Source organism: Carassius carassius, chromosome 7, assembly GCF_963082965.1.
Source record: "Carassius carassius chromosome 7, fCarCar2.1, whole genome shotgun sequence".
Lineage (NCBI taxonomy): Eukaryota > Metazoa > Chordata > Actinopteri > Cypriniformes > Cyprinidae > Carassius > Carassius carassius.
Window position 1 is genome coordinate 340,708 of NC_081761.1, and position 20,000 is coordinate 360,707.

General features: G+C 39.4%; 4 protein-coding genes across 7 annotated transcripts in view; 1 reads left to right on the forward strand and 3 right to left on the reverse strand.

The window, feature by feature from the left end:
* LOC132142960 (T-cell surface glycoprotein CD3 zeta chain-like) overlaps positions 1-4,775 on the reverse strand; it is an 11,706-nt gene extending 6,931 nt beyond the window's left edge. For both annotated transcript variants that reach the window (XM_059553139.1, XM_059553138.1), the window contains exon 1: positions 4,441-4,775. In XM_059553139.1, coding sequence (XP_059409122.1) covers positions 4,441-4,501 — 61 coding nt within the window. In that variant the 5' untranslated portion in view covers positions 4,502-4,775. The remainder of the gene's footprint in view (positions 1-4,440) is intronic.
* Positions 4,776-5,268: 493 nt separating this feature from the next.
* LOC132143311 (protein CREG1-like) lies at positions 5,269-9,897 on the reverse strand. Its single transcript, XM_059553427.1, has 4 exons — positions 9,312-9,897; positions 8,405-8,524; positions 6,439-6,637; positions 5,269-5,472 (listed from the first exon to the last, which is right to left on the reverse strand). Exons 1-4 carry the CDS (start codon positions 9,609-9,611, stop codon positions 5,456-5,458), a joined length of 636 nt encoding a protein of 211 aa, XP_059409410.1. The 5' UTR covers positions 9,612-9,897; the 3' UTR covers positions 5,269-5,455.
* Positions 9,898-11,620: 1,723 nt separating this feature from the next.
* Positions 11,621-12,144, forward strand: LOC132143324 (late histone H2A.2.2-like). The gene has a single exon (XM_059553447.1). It carries the CDS (start codon positions 11,655-11,657, stop codon positions 12,081-12,083), a length of 429 nt encoding a protein of 142 aa, XP_059409430.1. The 5' UTR covers positions 11,621-11,654; the 3' UTR covers positions 12,084-12,144.
* A 1,338-nt stretch (positions 12,145-13,482) lies between these two features.
* The window catches only part of setdb2 (SET domain bifurcated histone lysine methyltransferase 2), a 13,826-nt gene continuing 7,308 nt past the window's right edge, over positions 13,483-20,000 (reverse strand). For all 3 annotated transcript variants that reach the window (XM_059553430.1, XM_059553429.1, XM_059553428.1), the window contains 7 exons: positions 18,850-19,241; positions 15,717-15,886; positions 14,962-15,152; positions 14,111-14,156; positions 13,894-14,024; positions 13,657-13,745; positions 13,483-13,578 (listed from right to left, as the gene is read on the reverse strand). In XM_059553430.1, the coding sequence (XP_059409413.1) occupies positions 13,539-13,578; positions 13,657-13,745; positions 13,894-14,024; positions 14,111-14,156; positions 14,962-15,152; positions 15,717-15,886; positions 18,850-19,241 (1,059 nt within the window). In that variant the 3' untranslated portion in view covers positions 13,483-13,538. The remainder of the gene's footprint in view (positions 13,579-13,656; positions 13,746-13,893; positions 14,025-14,110; positions 14,157-14,961; positions 15,153-15,716; positions 15,887-18,849; positions 19,242-20,000) is intronic.

The following is a 20,000-nucleotide window of genomic DNA, read 5'->3' on the forward strand; positions in this document are numbered from 1 at the left end:
ACAAACTAAACATTATATATATATATATATGTGTTCTAATATTTCACTTTGATGTGAAATGATCTTCAAAGGTTCGGTAACTCATGAGCGACTCTCTGAACGGTGAAATAAACAAAAGTTATATTACTACTGTGTGAGAAACAGAATTAGTGTGAATGAAGAGATCGTTCGGTTTACTGATGCTTCGATCAACTCAAAGAAAAATATAGTTTGATCATTTTTATTAATAAAATCAAACCAGCGACTAAAAACTGGAAAACAGAATGTGTTCATCTATTTATAGATTTGGATTTCTTAATAAAATTATATACATATACACACCATTGTTTAAAACATAGGTTTTTTTTAAAGAAATTCATACTTTTATTCATCAGGGACGCAATTTATCAAATGTGATAATAAAGACATTTATAATGTTAGAAAAGATTTCTGTTTCAAATAAATGCTGTTCTTCTGAACTTTCTATTCATCTGTGAATACTTAAAAATAAAATGCATCACAGTTTCCACAAAAATATAAATGTTTTCAACATTGATGATAATCAGAAGCAGTATTTCACTGAAGACTGGAGGAATGATGCTGAAAATACATCATTCAGAAATAAATTACACTTTAACACAGATTCACACAGAAAACAGCTGATTTACATTATAATAATATTTCACATTATTGCTGTTTTTACTCAAAATGATGACTCTTTCAGATTTCTTTAAAGTGTAGTGTTCTCTATAATGTGAATTTAAGCTGGCTATGATGTGTTTGTGTGAATGTGGAGCTCTGGTTAAACACTAATCAACATCTGTCAGGTGTGGCATACTTGAGTTCACAGAATTTCATCTGATTGTTGTGAATTCTGCAGCGTGTTCCTTGAAATGATGTTTTTCAGCCTGTATTTTCCACCGTGTCTCGTCGTGTGATTCACTGATCTATTAGAGAGGGACTCTGACTGTAAACCAAGCTGCTTTCGCCCACTGAACCAACACTTTCCACAACATCAGCAGCATCTGATCAAAAACAGCTTCAGCAGAAACTCAGGCGTCTCTGAACACACACACAATTAAGTTCAATAAAGCAGAAATAAAGATTCTCTGAAACTGTGAACCGAAGATTGTTTGAAGACGCTCACGAGTCGAAACAGATGAGCTGAACACTGACGCAAACATTTCCATTTAACAGATCTAATGCTCCGTAATATCGAATTCAGACGTCATGGCAATAGTTATGCTAATTTTATAAATAAATATAATTTATCATATATATAATATAATACAAATTATAATTATATATATATATATATATATGAAGAGTTTATTTGTAAAAAACAATAACTCCCTTTAACTGGAATGCACAGTGAAAAAACATGATTTTTTAAACCATTTTGAAAATATGTATACATATGTATATATATATATATATATATATATATATATATATATACACACACATCTATGTATATACTTATATGTGTATTTGAATTTATAATGATTTCCCAGTACTAAATTTTTTAATCTAAAACATGCATCTACTTGTGTTCTAAAAGCATCGGATAGACGGTGGAATTAAATTCACCAGCTACTTGTACAACCCGAATTCCGGAAAAGTTGGGACGTTTTTTTTAAATTTTAATAAAATGAAAACTAAAAGACTTTCAAATCACATGAGCCAATATTTTATTCACAATAGAACATAGATAACATAGCAAATGTTTAAACTGAGAAAGTTTACAATTTTATGCACAAAATGAGCTCATTTCAATTTTGATTTCTGCTACAGGTCTCAAAATAGTTGGGACGGGGCATGTTTACCATGGTGTAGCATCTCCTTTTCTTTTCAAAACAGTTTGAAGACGTCTGGGCATTGAGGCTATGAGTTGCTGGAGTTTTGCTGTTGGAATTTGGTCCCATTCTTGCCTTATATAGATTTCCAGCTGCTGAAGAGTTCGTGGTCGTCTTTGACGTATTTTTCGTTTAATGATGCGCCAAATGTTCTCTATAGGTGAAAGATCTGGACTGCAGACAGGCCAGGTTAGCACCCGGACTCTTCTACGACGAAGCCACCCTGTTGTTATAGCTGCAGTATGTGGTTTTGCATTGTCCTGCTGAAATAAACAAGGCCTTCCCTGAAATAGACGTTGTTTGGAGGGAAGCATATGTTGCTCTAAAACCTTTATATACCTTTCAGCATTCACAGAGCCTTCCAAAACATGCAAGCTGCCCATACCGTATGCACTTATGCACCCCCATACCATCAGAGATGCTGGCTTTTGAACTGAACGCTGATAACATGCTGGAAGGTCTCCCTCCTCTTTAGCCCGGAGGACACGGCGTCCGTGATTTCCAACAAGAATGTCAAATTTGGACTCGTCTGACCATAAAACACTATTCCACTTTGAAATAGTCCATTTTAAATGAGCCTTGGCCCACAGGACACGACGGCGCTTCTGGACCATGTTCACATATGGCTTCCTTTTTGCATGATAGAGCTTTAGTTGGCATCTGCTGATGGCACGGCGGATTGTGTTTACCGACAGTGGTTTCTGAAAGTATTCCTGGGCCCATTTAGTAATGTCATTGACACAATCATGCCGATGAGTGATGCAGTGTCGTCTGAGAGCCCGAAGACCACGGGCATCCAATAAAGGTCTCCGGCCTTGTCCCTTACGCACAGAGATTTCTCCAGTTTCTCTGAATCTTTTGATGATGTTATGCACTGTAGATGATGAGATTTGCAAAGCCTTTGCAATTTGACGTTGAGGAACATTGTTTTTAAAGTTTTCCACAATTTTTTTACGCAGTCTTTCACAGATTGGAGAGCCTCTGTCCATCTTTACTTCTGAGAGACTCTGCTTCTCTAAGACAAAGCTTTTATAGCTAATCATGTTACAGACCTGATATCAATTAACTTAATTAATCACTAGATGTTCTCCCAGCTGAATCTTTTCAAAACTGCTTGCTTTTTTAGCCATTTGTTGCCCCCGTGCCAACTTTTTTGAGACCTGTAGCAGGCATTAAATTTTAAATGAGCTAATTAAGTGGATAAAAGTGTAAAATTTCTCAGTTTAAACATTTGCTATGTTATCTATGTTCTATTGTGAATAAAATATTGGCTCATGTGATTTGAAATTCCTTTAGTTTTCATTTTATTAAAATTTAAAAAACGTCCCAACTTTTCCGGAATTCGGGTTGTAGAATGAAACTCTAAAGTGTGTGTGTGTGTGTGTGTGTGTTTCATCTTTCATCTATGTTTGTGGAAAATCATGAATGGCTGATGAAGTTCTCACAATAATATCATGACATGACTGGAGTGTGTCGGTGGAAAGAGTGAATCAATCCAGTAACATCTGATCTGAGATCAGCGGATCCTCCAGCGTTTCCACTCGACTCGCTGCTTTACTGGAGATTCACACGGACTGAATCAAACATTGAATCAAACACTGAATCAAAGAAATGAATCAGCACTGAATCAAACACTGAATCAAATAAATGAATCAGCACTGAATCAAGCACTGAATCAGCTCACAGTCACACAACACTCCACTTCTGCTCGTCCTGAGAGGCTTTGTAGGGTTTATTTTACACTCAGCTCTCAAATCAAAACTCATGAAGTTTGGAGAAGCAGAAGTTTGTTCCGATGTTTCAGCATTTCTAATAAAAGATAAACACTCAAATTAGCCAAATCAGTTTATGGCGAAACCTTTCATTGGACTGAAGTTCATCGACACTGTTGCAGAGTTTATGTCAGTTTTATTTCTACACCACTATTCACAATCTGTTTCACAGAAGCTTAGATTCAATCAAGCCTTTGGAATCTTTATAATATTATTGGTGCTTATCAAATGTGTACAATATACATATAGTGGAGATATTTTCACTCATGTTCTAGATTAAATGTTTCCTGGAGAAATATAACATTTTTCTGTAAAAAATGAAGAATTAAAATTAATTGAATGCAGAATTTACAAAAATGTGTATTTTAAAACGTTTTGCACGGTTGACTTCTTTAACTTTTCTTTTTACGCAGCAACGAGAGAACAAAGCGAATAACACAAGCCAAACAATGACACAACACTACAGAAGACGTTTAAGAGTAATACAAGACACAGAAACTATCTATAATCTATAATATAATTCCATATAATCACATTAAAATATATATTTTGAGTAATAATTAAATCTGGATCGCTTGAAATATAAAAGTAAGAAAGCAGACGGCCGCGGCCTACGAGCGAAGCACGACCCCAGCGAGCCCAGCTCAGGTCAGAAGTGGACGGCCTTTGACCTCAGGAGGCCAAAGGTCAAACACTGGATTCAGCTGAAAAGTACTTCTGAGCTGATTCTCAATCTTTAGACTGGAGGAATCGCTCGACTCCACAGAAACCTCGACAAAGATGGCGGCCTTCCCTTAACGTATCTGAACACACACACACACACACTCTCGTACCTGACACAGGTGTGATGGACAGCAGGATGACCAATGCGGACGCTCCTCTCCACGCCATCATTATCCCTCCGTCTGTCTGCTTGTCTGTCGTCTGATGGGCCGCAGGTTCGAGACGCACGAGTGTGTGTGTGTGTGTGTATGAGACGCCGTGACTTCGTTGAAGCTCTAGATCTGCTCTGTGACAGGAAGTGGCTCCTCGAGCTCCACCTGAACATACAGACACGACCCACCTACTGAAACACTGACGACACACACACACACACACACGCACACGGCCTACTCACTCTCAGAGGAAGATCTGAGCGATTAACAGAACGAGAGACAAACAATCCACTGCAAAAAATTCACTGCATCATGACAAAAAAATCTTTATTAACAATACACATCAGCATTACAAAAATAATGACTCCGATATATAAATATGATTTGACTGGCGTCTGTGTGATTTTACAGGCCTGGAAGACGTCAGATGAGTGTAAAATTACAGATCAACCACAAAATACAAGCAGAAACTTGTTTAAGGCTAGAAGGGATACGTATGGAGCTTCTGGGATGCGCACATCAATACGCACTCATTCTTGTCACACAATGTTTTCATTATTGTTGGGGTAGGTTTAGGGTTGGCATTAATAAAACACAATCCAATAGGTAGAAAATTCTATTTCATTGTTTGTTTCCAGTCATAGCTGCGCAACCCAAAAACTTCTTGTGACATTCACATTTCCTGCTACAGGGGTCAGAAGTCACCTATGAGTGACCGATGAATCTCACAAGGCTTTCTTTAGATTTCAATCTGCCTTTGGTGTGAATCTGCAAAGGGTCAAATGAAGAAATCATTCAGGAGCATTTTACAAAATGCTTACAAAAAAATGTATGTTATGGAGAAATTAACAACATGTGATTAATACATATCTCACAGACGAACACAGTTCAAACCGAATCAATCTGAAAAACATTCATAAATCCAAGTCTCTTCTGAAACACTCCACAGTGATTCTGCTCCGGTTTACCAGGATCACAGCGTGTCACTTCCTGTAGAAACACACACACACACCGAGGTCACGTGACTTTCCGCACAGCGTCTGCTTCTGACTGATAACAGCTGCGCTCAGAGCTCATGTGAACAGTATATTCAGCACTACATCGCTGGTGAAGAAGATAAATGGACTGTTTCAGTGAATCAACTCAAACTCTGATTCAGTGAATTGTTCACTCAGAAATGTCCAGTCTGCCCACCCTACTTCAAATGATTTATCAAAGAAAAATAAGTAATATTTTACTGTATCTTACTTGAAATGAAGTTTCATCTGATCAAACCTGAACCATGTTGTTCAGGTCATTTTATTGCTAGTTAAATGCTAGTTCATGTTGTGGCACTGGACTAAAGGCTACTGATTATAGAACTCCCCCCCCCCCCCCTTTTTTTTTCCTTGTTACATTTGTTGTGTTCCTGTTTAAAATGATCAGCCTACAAAAAAATGGCTTTGAAATCTCGTTATGCTAACTTATTACCAAATATTGCATTTTTTCGATCTGTGCAGGTTTTGTCTTTCGTTTTGGAACTGACTGATCATAGACATCATTAATCTAAGCTTATTCACATCGGTTTTTATTATCCACAAATAATGCTTTTTAATTAAAATAAATGAATATTACTAGAATTATCCAGATATAATGCTTTTTTTCATTCAAAAACTGAATATTACCAAAATTCTGCAGAAATAATGCTTTTTTCCATTCCATTCATCAGCTCCAAAAAAAAAAAAAAACACAAAACCTGTGCTAATTGAAAGAAAACAAACTGATAAAAAATTAATCCAATATTTGGTGATAATATGAGAGATTTATGAGCTCCTCTGTAAAAGACCAGGAACACCAAATGAGCTAAAGGATTTTAAGTACAGCTGATTTAGTGCTGATTCACACTGACTGAATGGAACGGAGTCATATAAGTGAATCATCATACAAGTGAAGCTCGATCACGTCTGTTGTACTCACCACTGTGTTTCTGGTACGGAGTGGCTCGGTAATACTGCTCCGGGTTGACGGTTTTCACTCCGCCAAAGTAATCGAGCACCCAGACCTGTGTGATGTTCATCTTGGCGAAGAACCAGTTATGGTCGGTAGGCCAATCAATCATCTCTGGGTGTCTACTGAACAGAGCGGCTTTAGCCACCGATGCCTCACTGCCATTCACCTGAAACAGATTCACCGTCACACCATCACTGATTCACACCATCACTGATTCACATTAAATCAGTCACACTATCACTGATTCATACCGATTCCCAGTCACACCATCACTGATTCACACTGATTCACCATCACACAATCACTGATTCACAACGATCATAGTCACACCATCACTGATTCACACTGATTCAGCATCACACCATCACTGATTCACATTGATTCAGCATTACACCATCACTGATTCACATTAAATCAGTCACACTATCACTGATTCACACCGATTCACAATCACACCATCACTGATTCACACTATCACTGATTTACATTAATTCAGCATCACACCATCACTGATTCACATTAAATCAGTCACACTATCACTGATTCACACTGATTCACCTTCACACAATCACTGATTCACAATGATCACAGTCACACCATCACTGATTCATACTGATTCAGCATCACACCGTCACTGATTTACAGCGATTCAGTCACACCATCACTGATTCACACCATAACTGATTTACATTGATTCAGCATCACACCATCACTGATTCACCTTAAATCAGTGACACTATCACTGATTCACACCGATTCACAATCACACCATCACTGATTCACACTATCATTGATTTACATTAATTCAGCATCACACCATCACTGATTCACATCAAATCAGACACACTATCACTGATTCACACTGATTCACCTTCACACAATCACTGATTCACAATGATCACAGTCACACCATGACTGATTCATACTGATTCAGTATCACACCATCACTGATTCACACCGATTCAGTCACACCATCACTGATTCACACCATAACTGATTTACATTGATTCAGCATCACACAATCACTGATTCACATTAAATCAGTCACACTATCACTGATTCACAACGATCACAGTCACACCATCACTGATTCACACTATCACTGATTTACATTGATTCAGCATTAGGGCTGCTCCGATCACGATCGGCCGATCGTTATGCACATCTCGTCAGTAAAGCCGGTTTTCTAATCAGCGGTAAATTCCATCTGGTGCGTGATTCACATAGAGCAGCTGTTACTACACAGAGCCATTGTTAACTGAGAAGATGCCGAATCCACGTTCATTTTCAGCGTTTATTAGCGCATCTTCTCAGTTAACAATGGCTCTGTGTAGTAACAGCTGCTCTATGTGAAATCACGCACCTGATGGAATTTACCGCGGATTAGAGAACCGATTTTACTGACGAGATGCGCATTAACGATCGGCCGATCGTGATCGGAGCAGCCCTATTCAGCATCACACCATCAATGATTTACATTAAATCAGTCAAACTATCACTGATACACACTGATTCACCTTCACACAATCACTGATTCACAATGATCACAGTCACACCATCACTGATTTATACTGATTCAGCATCACACCATCACTGATACACAGTCACACCGTCACTGATTCACAGTCACACTGTCCCTGATTAACACTGATTCACAGTCACACTGTCCCTGATTCACACTGAATCACTGCCACACCATCACTGATTCATACTGATTCAGCATCACGCCATCATTGATTCACAGTCATACTGTCCCTGATTCACACTGATTCCCTGTCACACCATCACTGATTCATACTGATTCAGCATCACACCATCACTGATTCATACTGGTTCACAGTCACACATCACTGATTCGCACAATCACTGATTCACACTGATTCACTGTCACACCATCACTTATTCACACTGCATGAGGAGAAGAGTTCTGTACCTCCACCACAGAGCCCGACAGGATGATGTGAGCACACAGCGGACTCTGAGGATCAAATCCATGATTCTTACAGTAACTGGTCTGAGCCAGAGACACGGACAGAGATGACTGGGGATTCACCTGTCACACACACACGCGCACACACACACACACACACACACACAGATCAGATCATCAGTCGTCTGCAGTGTGTGTTCATTTTTTTACTTCAGCCGCTCAGTTCTGTTGAGTGTTGATAAAGTGAAATTGCTGCGTCATGTTCTAACATGTGCTGAATCACTTACATAAAACCACATCAATGCTATATAGTCATAAAAAAATAAATATATCAAATTAATGAAAAAAGTAAAAATAAAACTTTTTTAATTGTCTTCTCTCTCTAACACACGCATATATATATATATATATATATATATATATATATATATATATATAGCATTTTATCTATTTATTTCATTTTTTTCTTTCTATAATTATTATTATTTTTTTTTTTACAATTAATATAATTTTATTACACTGCATCTATTTTTGTTATATGTATATATTTTTTTACATTTCAGATGTTGGTATATTTGCTTGCATATCATGTCTTCTTTCAGACTATTGGAAAGGAAACATCCAAAATACACATAATATATAGAAACATGTGTGTGTTTGCGTGTTGTTCTATTTTACTCCATAATTTGATGAAAGGAAACATTAAAGACACACAAAAGTTTTGATTTTATTTCAGTTGATAAAAATCCAGAATCCTTCTGGAAAAAAACCTTGAACTCTAATATGGCATCAACAACAAAAGTATTTATCTGCTGGAAATGCGTGTAGCTACAGACGAATGAGTAAATGTTGATTAGTGTTGTGTAGCTCTATCTGTGTGTGTGTGTGTGTGTGTGTGATTGGTCCGCACCTGCAGGTCCTGCACCGAGATCTCCAGGTGTGTGAGGTACAGGTACGGGGTTCCGGTTCCGTTGCCCACGGGCCCGTCGCTGATGGAGAAGGCGTTGGAGAACGGCTGTCCCCGGACCGGATCGTGAGTGGAGATCGTGGCCATCGAAGCCCAATCGCACTTATTGACCACAAACCGGGCCATCCGAGCCACCTCCTCATGCGGCGGAACCGACAGAGAGTCACCGAGAGCGACGACGAGCGCGACACACACCGCCATCAGCGCGTGACCCTTCATCATCATCATCATCATCATCATCATCACTGAACCAAACCAGGCCAGCTACTGTAAACAACCGAGCACACACGACTATGAGCACAGATCACTGACTGAATACTGAACATAAATGATTCACATGATCACAGAGTCATGAATCATGTGAGTCCAGTCACCGATCACTGTGAACACTAATGATTCATTAGATCTCACCGAACACGATTCATTTGATCACACGAGTCATGTGAACACAACAGATACTCACGTGATCAAAACAGCATCATGTGACTTCAACACGTGGTTACAGAAGTAGCCAAGCCACAAACAACAAACACATTCGGTCAGTTATTAAATCTCAGATTTATTTACCTGATTGTGTGAGTTTCTGGAATCACATTTTTAGTGATACAGAGTTGGAAGTTTTTAATTTTTTTATTTATTCTTCTTCTTAATAAAGTTGTTGAAGCCTCTGTTAAGATTATAATAAATTACAAACTTGCTAAATGAAATAATAGCCTAGTATTGTCTGAAGAAACAATCAGTCATTTATTTTGGGACTGTGCTTATTGTAAAGTGTTCTGGGTTTACTTTTCCAATTTTGTTAAAATATATTTATACCCCCAAATATGTTGCTTTGGTAAGTCTTTGAATCTAGACCCTTCTCAATTTCAATTCATTATCAATTTATTTCTGTTTCTTGCTAAATTTAACATTTTGTTTTCAGGAAAACTCTTGATGTATGTAAACTATAATAATTCTACATGTTAAGACTCTTTTATGGTGATTCATGATTTGATTCATTAATGTATACAACCCTCGTTGTCTTTTGTTCTTATTCTGTCTTTGCATTTGTATTTGATGACAAGATACTAAACCTGTGAAAGAAATCATAAAATATTTAGTTTTACATTCTATTCATATTGTAATGATTTAATAAAACTACTCAATATTTAAAGAACACTGCATTATAGACGATTTTCTGTAAAGCATCTTTGAAATGTTTTGTGAAAAGCAAATGCAAATAACTTCCTGTCTGCATCAAATTCAATTTCCCGAAATTGATCAATATTATATTGTCTTTATTTGATCCTCTAAATCTAGCTTTTCTAATTCTATTTCATGTGCTTTATTTTTATTTATACTAAAATGTATAGTAAACCCTCTGACACGAGCACTCTCTATTCTATTTCTATTCTAACTACTTGTTTTCTTTTTATTTATTATATTAAAACCCTTGTCACAGCACTTGCTCTTTTGTTGGTTTAGATTGCTTCTGTTGTCCTCAATTAAGTCACTTTGGATAAATGCATCTGCTAAATAACAAATGCAAGTTATAATAAACATTTAAATATCACCTAATAATATAAACAAGTTTATAAGCAAATAGCTGCCATTTAAAACCACTTTATTTCTGAAATACAGTAGGATCATTTTGGCTTCAGTACAGCTTTGATAAAATTGAATCCACTTCAAACTATGACTAGTAATTATTAAATTCCTAACGTTTAAAAATAAATAAATCAAAAATCTGAGACTGACTCTAATTGATTAATTACGAAATAATCAATTCCACCCCCTGATTGGCTCCAGCTCATTTGCACAGGTGCAGTTCAGTTAAACTCGGTATAAAACACAAGAGTCTAAGCTTGGACTCAAACAACTTCGCTGCTGTTCTTTGTTTGTCAGGTGTTTTAATCAGGTAAGTTTCATTTGTTTTGATCAACTTTTGATTTGCCTATTTAAATTAGACTTTACATTTGTAGTCAGTTCTGTAACTTTTTATGGTAGCTAGTGTTTGAAATGGATCAAAACCTTTTAAAGTTGTCCTAAAACCAAATCAATACCAATTCTTGACTGGAAAACTTTTTTTTCGCTTTTTCAGACGTTGACCACTGTAAAATAAATCATTGGGCCTGTTTGTCCCGAAGTAGTTAACTTCATTTGCACTTTAATATATCGAAGTCAGTTTAGGATTCTTCAGGTATTCGACCAGAGTGTTTTCTGTCAGCTGTGCAGATGCATTTATCACGGTTGCATGTTTAAATGATTTGATCTTCTCCACTTTGCCCCAGAGCCGTGTCTCGCATCATGTCCGGACGCGGTAAGAAGCTGGTCGCTGCGCCGAAGAGCAAGTCCTCCTCCGTGTCGCGTTCGACGCGCGCAGGGCTGCAGTTCCCCGTCGGTCGCGTCGCGCGTCTCCTGCGGAAGGGGAACTACGCGCCGCGCATCGGCTCCGGGGCCGCGGTGTACCTGACGGCGGTCATCGAGTATCTGTGCGCGGAGGTGCTGGAGCTGGCGGGCAACGCGTGCCGCGACAACAAGAAGCTGCGCATCGCGCCGCGTCACATCCAGCTCGCGGTGCGCAACGACGAGGAGCTGAACGCGCTGTTGGGCGGCGTCACGATCTCGGAGGGCGGCGTGCTCCCCAACATCCAGGCGCAGCTCCTGCCCAAGAAGACCAAAGCCCCACGGGACCCCGCCAACCCCAGCAAAGACGTCCAGTCCCAGGACTTCTGAAGCGGACTCTGCTCGAGCACTTGACCGATGGTTTTAACTTTTAATAAATCTGGTGTTCTCTAAAGTCTGCCTGGTTTTTGTTTTGAGCTGAATCTGAAGTTCCACCCTGTTGGAGACTAGACCATAGATTCATCACAGAACTTGGATGGAAACCGTGAAGGTACCTGTGGATATCTACTGATTATTGGTCACCCTCGGTTGATGGCTTAAGGAGAAATGTCCCAGAGCACTATAAAGGGGTGGGTGGGTGGTTTTTATATATGGTTAACAAGTTTGTTGGCAACTGTAGATGAAGGCTTTTTAAGCTGGTCACAGGTTTCTGAAGTCCCACACGAAACCTCAACTGGCCTCATCTTGGTCTCGTCTGTGGTTTTTAGGTCCTTTTATGCTTGTAGCCTTCAAACATGAACTCTGAGCAGACTCTCAGTGATCAAACGTACGGTTCTTAGAAACTCTTGAACCATTGTCTCAATGTTCAACACGAAAGCTCTGTGAAATCTATTTCTGCAATAAACATTTAATGTGTACCAAAATACACTTCAAAGTACAGCGAAAGTGTTTTTGTATTTTAAGTATAGGCCAATAGCAAATATGAGACTAGCTCAAACGATTCATAATCGGTTTAATAGTTACTCATTTTTTGAATAACTGTAAATCTCATTCCTAGCTGAGCTTTCAGGATTTTTTTTTCACAGTTAATAAAGATTCGCAGTGATCCTCAAATCTGACTCCAGAGATCCACTTTCCTGCAGAGTTTAGCTCTAACTCTAATCAGGATCATTAGAAAACCACAGGTGTGTGTGTGTGTGTGTGTGATCGGGACCGGAGCTGAACTCTGCAGGAAAGTGGATCTCGTGAGCCATGTTTGAGGATCACTGCCAGAGAGGAACCATTTCGCTTCCCACAGAACCTTTGACTCTCCCGTTCTCAAGAGCACCAGTGTTTCTTAGTGTGAAGAACCTCGTGATCATAAGAACCGTTTCCTGCTGTGAAGAACTTTGTCTAATGTTAAAGCTTCTTCATGAACCATTAAATATTTTTCAAGAGTGACACTTCAGCACTTAACAAAAAAACTCACTCATAATCATGACATCTCTTGTGTTTCTGCATTCATATCTTCAGATGAACACAGTCTTTTTCAACCAGTGGTGCTCAGAATGACTGACAGACAATGGAAAACTTCACATCCAGATCTTTCCTATTCTGATTTACTCCCTCATCGTCTCTTTTTCTGAAGTCTCAGAAAACACGGACAAACAGATAAGTGATTTTTACACCTGGAAAATAAAATGAACAAAAACCTTGAAAGGCCGTTTGTATAAAGAGCTTGAAATATTTTATTTATCAGGCAAAATTGTGAATACAAATTCCCAAACACTTAACTCTGGACTGGTATTTTTCAGTACAGTCATTACAGTATGAAGCGTCCTCGTGGTTTCTCTCTGGAGCAGAGCGTCACGTGTTCCAGGTCAGTTCAGATCCAGCTTTAACACACCTGAGAAACCAAGCAGACAGGTGATGAGAGATCAGCTCCTGCGCTCCACTCTCACGCTCAGAGTCTGAAGCATCTCACCTGCTGGTGAAGAAGGCGATGAGCGGGAACTGTGGGTCGTGTGTGTCCGTGAAGACGTTCTGCAGGAAGAGGTTCGGCTCACAGCTGTGCTGCAGGTCCATCAATCAATCAATCAATCAATCAATATTCAATCAATCAGTCGTCTGTCAGTGCGAGTCTTCAGCAGATCACATGGACAGATGAAACTCTCTGATTACGAGTGTGCAGTGTTTTCTGGGTAACGTCTGCTACACTTACGTTGAAGAATCGGGCCACGTTTCCCTCTTTGGAGGCGTCCAGGTAATACATCTGCTCAGTTGTGTGTTTGTGCTGCGACTCGTGTCCGAGTCTGGGCCTCTTACTCACGATCTCCTCACACACCTCGCTCCCTACAAGCACACACAGAATAACACCCCCACACACACACACACACACACACGCGGTCCTGATCTGGAGGTGTTTGCTGTGCTCGTACCGTTCTGACTGCGGTCCAGCGACGACACGCCGAGCTGCTGCTGATCCTGAAACAGAGGAAACACTTCCACGCTTTATCCACACCGCACTCCAGGACTGCTGCTCGTTTTGTCAGCTATTTGCATCTTATTGTCTATTTTTACCTTTATATAGTTTTGGTCAAGTTTTAATTAATTACAGAGCAGTTTTGTTAAAAAACAGGGCTTAGGACTAGGAGCAGTCTAAACTGAAAACATACAATGAAATACATCAGTCTGTTTGGTCTTAAAATGCACACAAGTAATGTTTTTTGTAAGGCATGTTTGTAAAATCTTCTTAAATGTCCTAATTTAACAACGGCCTAGTCCTGGCTTAATCTAAGCCCTATCTGAGAAACCATCCCTAACCCTCTCAGCATTTCAGTCTAGTTTTAGTCAAAGAAATCTTTTCGTCATGCTGTATAATAGTTAAACTGATAAAAAAATATTTTTGCTAAAATTATAGTCGTAATGATTGTCATTTGAAAAATTAACTTTTGCATTTCAGCTATTTCACTTTCACCAATAAACACAAATCAACTGAATGTGGACTCATACATGGTTTATCTCATCTAGTGTACTGATTTATTATAAGCTATTTTATATATAAATGAATATCAAAGACTTATGCACTCTCTCTCTGTCTACATGATCAAAAAAAAAAAAATTCATATTCCAAATTCTCTATTGACACAACAGCGGTATAGTAAGTGCATTTACTCAGAAACCACAATCACAAACAATCCAGAATGGTTTTAATTAACTAAATGAACTGGGGAGTGCTCCACCTGACCTGAGCAGCAGGTCAAAGGTCACCTGCAGACGGGGCACTGACCTTGAGCTGATCGGCAGGTCTCTGGATCACAGGCACGTACAGCGGCGGAGAGCTGTCCAGCGGCTCACTGACCGTCTCCAAGTGTCCGGCGGGCAGCTTCCACTCCTCCACCACCTCCACCTCATCATCAGACACCAGCAGCTCTCCATCCGCCGGCTCCTCCACGCTCTGCTGCTGACGGAGAACCACGCCTGCGCACCACAACACTGATGCTCTTACTTTAGTTTTAACTTTACTTTGTTTTAGTTATTTTAGTACTTTAAAACTAAACCAAAGTGAGAAATGTGGCCTTGGCATCTAGCTGAAAATAAGTTTTGTTTGATTTTATTTGTTAATATTCATTTTATTTCAAGTAATGCAAATGTTTTGGATGGTTTTCATTTTAGTAAACGACAGCAACCCTGATTTATAATGAAATGTGTTTTTGTTTTAGTAAATACGGACGCATCTTTCCATCACAGAATAAAAATTTTTTTAAAGGTAATTGTGACTTCTTATCTCACAATTTTTTATTTTGCATTCCGTCGCAGAAACAAAGAAAACAGAACAGCAAGATATAAACAAAAAGATATAAAAAAGGTAAAGTTGTGAGATATTTGCTTTTTATTTACTTTTTTACATTTTGTAGCAGAAACTAGTTTTCATAATTATATATGAATTCATGATTGAAAGAGATTTTTAATTTATTTTAGTTTAAGTAATTAAAATGTTTTATTTTAGTTTTCATGTGAGTATATGATGATAATTCTGTGTACCTGCGTAAATGCAGACGAAGGTTCCCTGGTCGAGGTCATCTCTGCAGCGAACGGCCCAGCCGCGGTCCGGCGTACGAAACACCTGCAGCCGCACGCGCAGACCCTTCTGCACCACACGGTTCTGACAGCGGCTCCTCGCACAGCCGCACCACGGGCCACACTCGAACAACCTGACAAATCACGAGACTGTTTATCATATCACAGGAGATCATGAGACAGATCATCAGATCACAACAGATCACGAGACAGATCATCAAATCATGACAGATCACGTGACAGATCATCAAAACACGACAGATCATGTGACAGATCATCGAATCACGAAAGATCACGAGACAGATTATCGAAACACGACAGATCACCTGACAGATCATCAAATCATGAGACAGATCATCAAATCACAACAGATCACGAGACAGATTATCAAATCACAAAAGATCATCGAATCACAACAGATCATCGAATCACGAAAGATCACGAGACAGATTATCAAAACACGACAGATCACGCGACAGATCATCAATTCACGAAAGATCATGTGACATCATCAAATCACGAAAGATCATGAGACAGATCACCAAATCACGACAGATCACGAGACAGATCATCGAATCACAAAAGATCATCGAATCACAAAAGATCATCGAATCACAAGACAGATCATCAATTCACGAAAGATCATCGAATCACGAAAGATTACGAGACAGATTATCAAAACACGACAGATCACGTGACAGTTCATCAATTCACGAAAGATCATGTGACATCATCAAATCACGAAAGATCACGAGACAGATCATCAAATCATGACAGATCACGAGAAAGATCATCAAATCACGACAGATCAAGAAATCACGACAGATCACATGACAGATCACAAGACAGATCATCAAATCACAACAGATCACGAGACAGATCATCAAATCACGACAGATCACAAGACAGATCATCAAATCACAAAAGATCATCAAATCATGACAGATCACGAGACAGATCATCAAATCACGACAGATCACGAGACAGATCATCGAATCACAAAAGATCATCGAATCACGAGACAGATCATCAATTCATGAAAGATCACGTGACATCATCAAATCACGAAAGATCACGAGACAGATCATCAAATCATGACAGATCACGAGAGAGATCATCAAATCACGACAGATCACAAAATCACAACAGATCACGAGACAGATCATCAAATCACGACAGATCATGAGACAGATCATCAAATCACGACAGATCACGAGACAGATCATCGAATCACGACAGATCACGAGACAGATCATCAAATCACAGGAGATCACGAGACAGATCATCAAATCACGACAGATCACGAGACAGATCATCAAATCACGACAGATCACGAGACAGATCATAGAATCACGACAGATCACGAGACAGATCATCAAATCACAGGAGATCACGAGACAGATCATCAAATCACGACAGATCACGTGACAGATCATCAAAACACGACAGATCACGAGACAGATCATCAAATCACAACAGATCACGAGACAGATCACGAGATAGATCAAATCACGAGATCACATGACAGATCACAAGACAGATCATCAAATCACAACAGATCACGAGACAGATCATCAAATCACGACAGATCACGAGACAGATCATCAAATCACAAAAGATCATCAAATCATGACAGATCACGAGACAGATCATCAAATCACGACAGATCACGAGACAGATCATCAAATCACGACAGATCACGAGACAGATCATCGAATCACTAAAGATCATCATATCACGACAGATCACGAGACAGATCATCAAATCACGACAGATCATGAGACAGATCATCAAATCACGACAGATCACAAGACAGATCATCAAATCACAAAAGATCATCATATCACGACAGATCACGAGACAGATCATCAAATCACGACAGATCACGAGACAGATCATCAAATCACGACAGATCACAAGACAGATCATCAAATCATGACAAGATCATCAAATCATGACAGATCACGAGACAGATCATCAAATCACGACAGATCACGAGACAGATCATCAAATTATGACAGATCACGTGACAGATCATCAAATCACAGGAGATCATGAGATAGATCATCAAATCACGACAGATCACGAGATAGATCATCAAATCACAGGAGATCACGAGACAGATCATCAAATTATGACAGATCATGAGACATCATCAAATCACAGGAGATCACGAGACAGATCATCAAATCACGACAGATCACGTGACAGATCATCAAAACACGACAGATCACGAGACAGATCATCAAATCACAACAGATCACGAGACAGATCACGAGATAGATCAAATCACGAGATCACATGACAGATCACAAGACAGATCATCAAATCACAACAGATCACGAGACAGATCATCAAATCACGACAGATCACGAGACAGATCATCAAATCACAAAAGATCATCAAATCATGACAGATCACGAGACAGATCATCAAATCACGACAGATCACGAGACAGATCATCGAATCCCTAAAGATCATCATATCACGACAGATCACGAGACAGATCATCAAATCACGACAGATCACGAGACAGATCATCAAATCACGACAGATCACAAGACAGATCATCAAATCACAAAAGATCATCATATCACGACAGATCACGAGACAGATCATCAAATCACGACAGATCACGAGACAGATCATCAAATCACAACAGATCACAAGACAGATCATCAAATCATGACAAGATCATCAAATCATGACAGATCACGAGACAGATCATCAAATTATGACAGATCATGAGACATCATCAAATCACAGGAGATCACGAGACAGATCATCAAATCACGACAGATCACGTGACAGATCATCAAATCACAGGAGATCATGAGATAGATCATCAAATCACGACAGATCACGAGATAGATCATCAAATCACAGGAGATCACGAGACAGATCATCAAATCACGACAGATCACTAGACAGATCATCAAATCACAGGAGATCACGAGACAGATCATCAAATCACGACAGATCACGAGACAGATCATCAAATCACAAGAGATCACGAGACAGATCATCAAATCATGACAGATCATCAAATCATAGGAGATCAGATCACCTGACAGAGGACGAGCTCACCCGGACTCACCCTGCGCTCAGGGGCGCGCTCAGCCTGCGGTGTCTGTATGCTTGCTGCTCTCCTGAGCCTCTGAGCGTCTGCTGAACACATGCACAGCTCCATGCGTCTGCGCAGTCGTCGGTGCAGTCGCAGCACACGGAGAAGAGAGGCGCGCTGCTGAGGAAGCAGCCGTGTGGCCAGCGCTCTTTACGGTAGCGGAACTCTTTGGGCCGAGTCCCGTCCAGCTCGTTGAACAGAGACACGGGAACCGGCTCGATCCCGCGGCTGAGGTCCCGCTCGAGCAGCAGCGCAGCCGAGGTTGGAGCTTGCGCCTGATTCTCTGGAACAATCTGTGGGTCGAAGCTGAAGTGGTCTGGCTGCAGCACGCCGAGGCTGTCTGACTGAAGTAGGAACTGAAGCACCTTGATCAGAACAGATCACATGTGCCAAATCAGTAACCATACTGAAATCTGTTTAGCTCTGAATGTCCTGACTGAGCACTGTGCTACGTCCAAACTGACCACACTGTATTTATGTATAATCATGATTATTCTGAACCGTTTTAATTCATTTTAAATCAACTTTTAAATAATTTTAAACCTTTTACATTCCTTCTGTTATTGTTGTTATTATTTTTTATGATTATTTTCATTCATTTTATATGTAAAGCACTTCGAATTACATGGACCCTTTACACAAGAAATGTGATGCTGCGTACAACAGTCAAGAAACCTTTATTTCTATAGAATGCTTTTAACAATACAGATTTTGTCAAAGCATCTTTACAGTAATAAATAGTGTGTCAGTGTGTCAATAATGCAAGGACAATAGTAAACACACAATTTACAGCATCATCAGCATCGTAAAATGTTTTTTTTTTTTATATATTTAGAAGTTTGTTTTAAATGAACATCTATAACACTATACTTTGTATTTTATCACCTTTGCATCATATGACTAAAAACCTAGTTAATGCTAATGCGAGGGTGTTTCTAAAGCAGCGTCTATGAGAGGGATCTGACATCGTTCTCTCTTCTGACTGCTGTTAAGTTGAAGTTTACTCAACTATGATGACTTGATTAACCCAGAAATGTGAAAAAGGTCCAGTGTATTTGAAATGTGCTGTATAAATGTGTCCCTGCAGCACAGAAGCAGTCATCAGTGTCACAGACGTATATTTG

What these genes read in the sequence shown, in the direction of transcription:
- LOC132143311 (XM_059553427.1), bottom strand. Translation starts at nt 9,611, where the DNA reads ATGATGATGATGATGATGATGATGATGAAGGGTCACGCGCTGATGGCG. An exon ending in TCTCGGTGCAGGACCTGCAG is followed by an intron (nt 8,525 to 9,311) that starts GTGCGGACCAAT and finishes TGTGTGTGACAG; the next exon opens with GTGAATCCCCAGTCATCTCT. An exon ending in TGTCGGGCTCTGTGGTGGAG is followed by an intron (nt 6,638 to 8,404) that starts GTACAGAACTCT and finishes AATCTGTTTCAG; the next exon opens with GTGAATGGCAGTGAGGCATC.
- LOC132143324 (XM_059553447.1), top strand. Translation starts at nt 11,655, where the DNA reads ATGTCCGGACGCGGTAAGAAGCTGGTCGCTGCGCCGAAGAGCAAGTCC.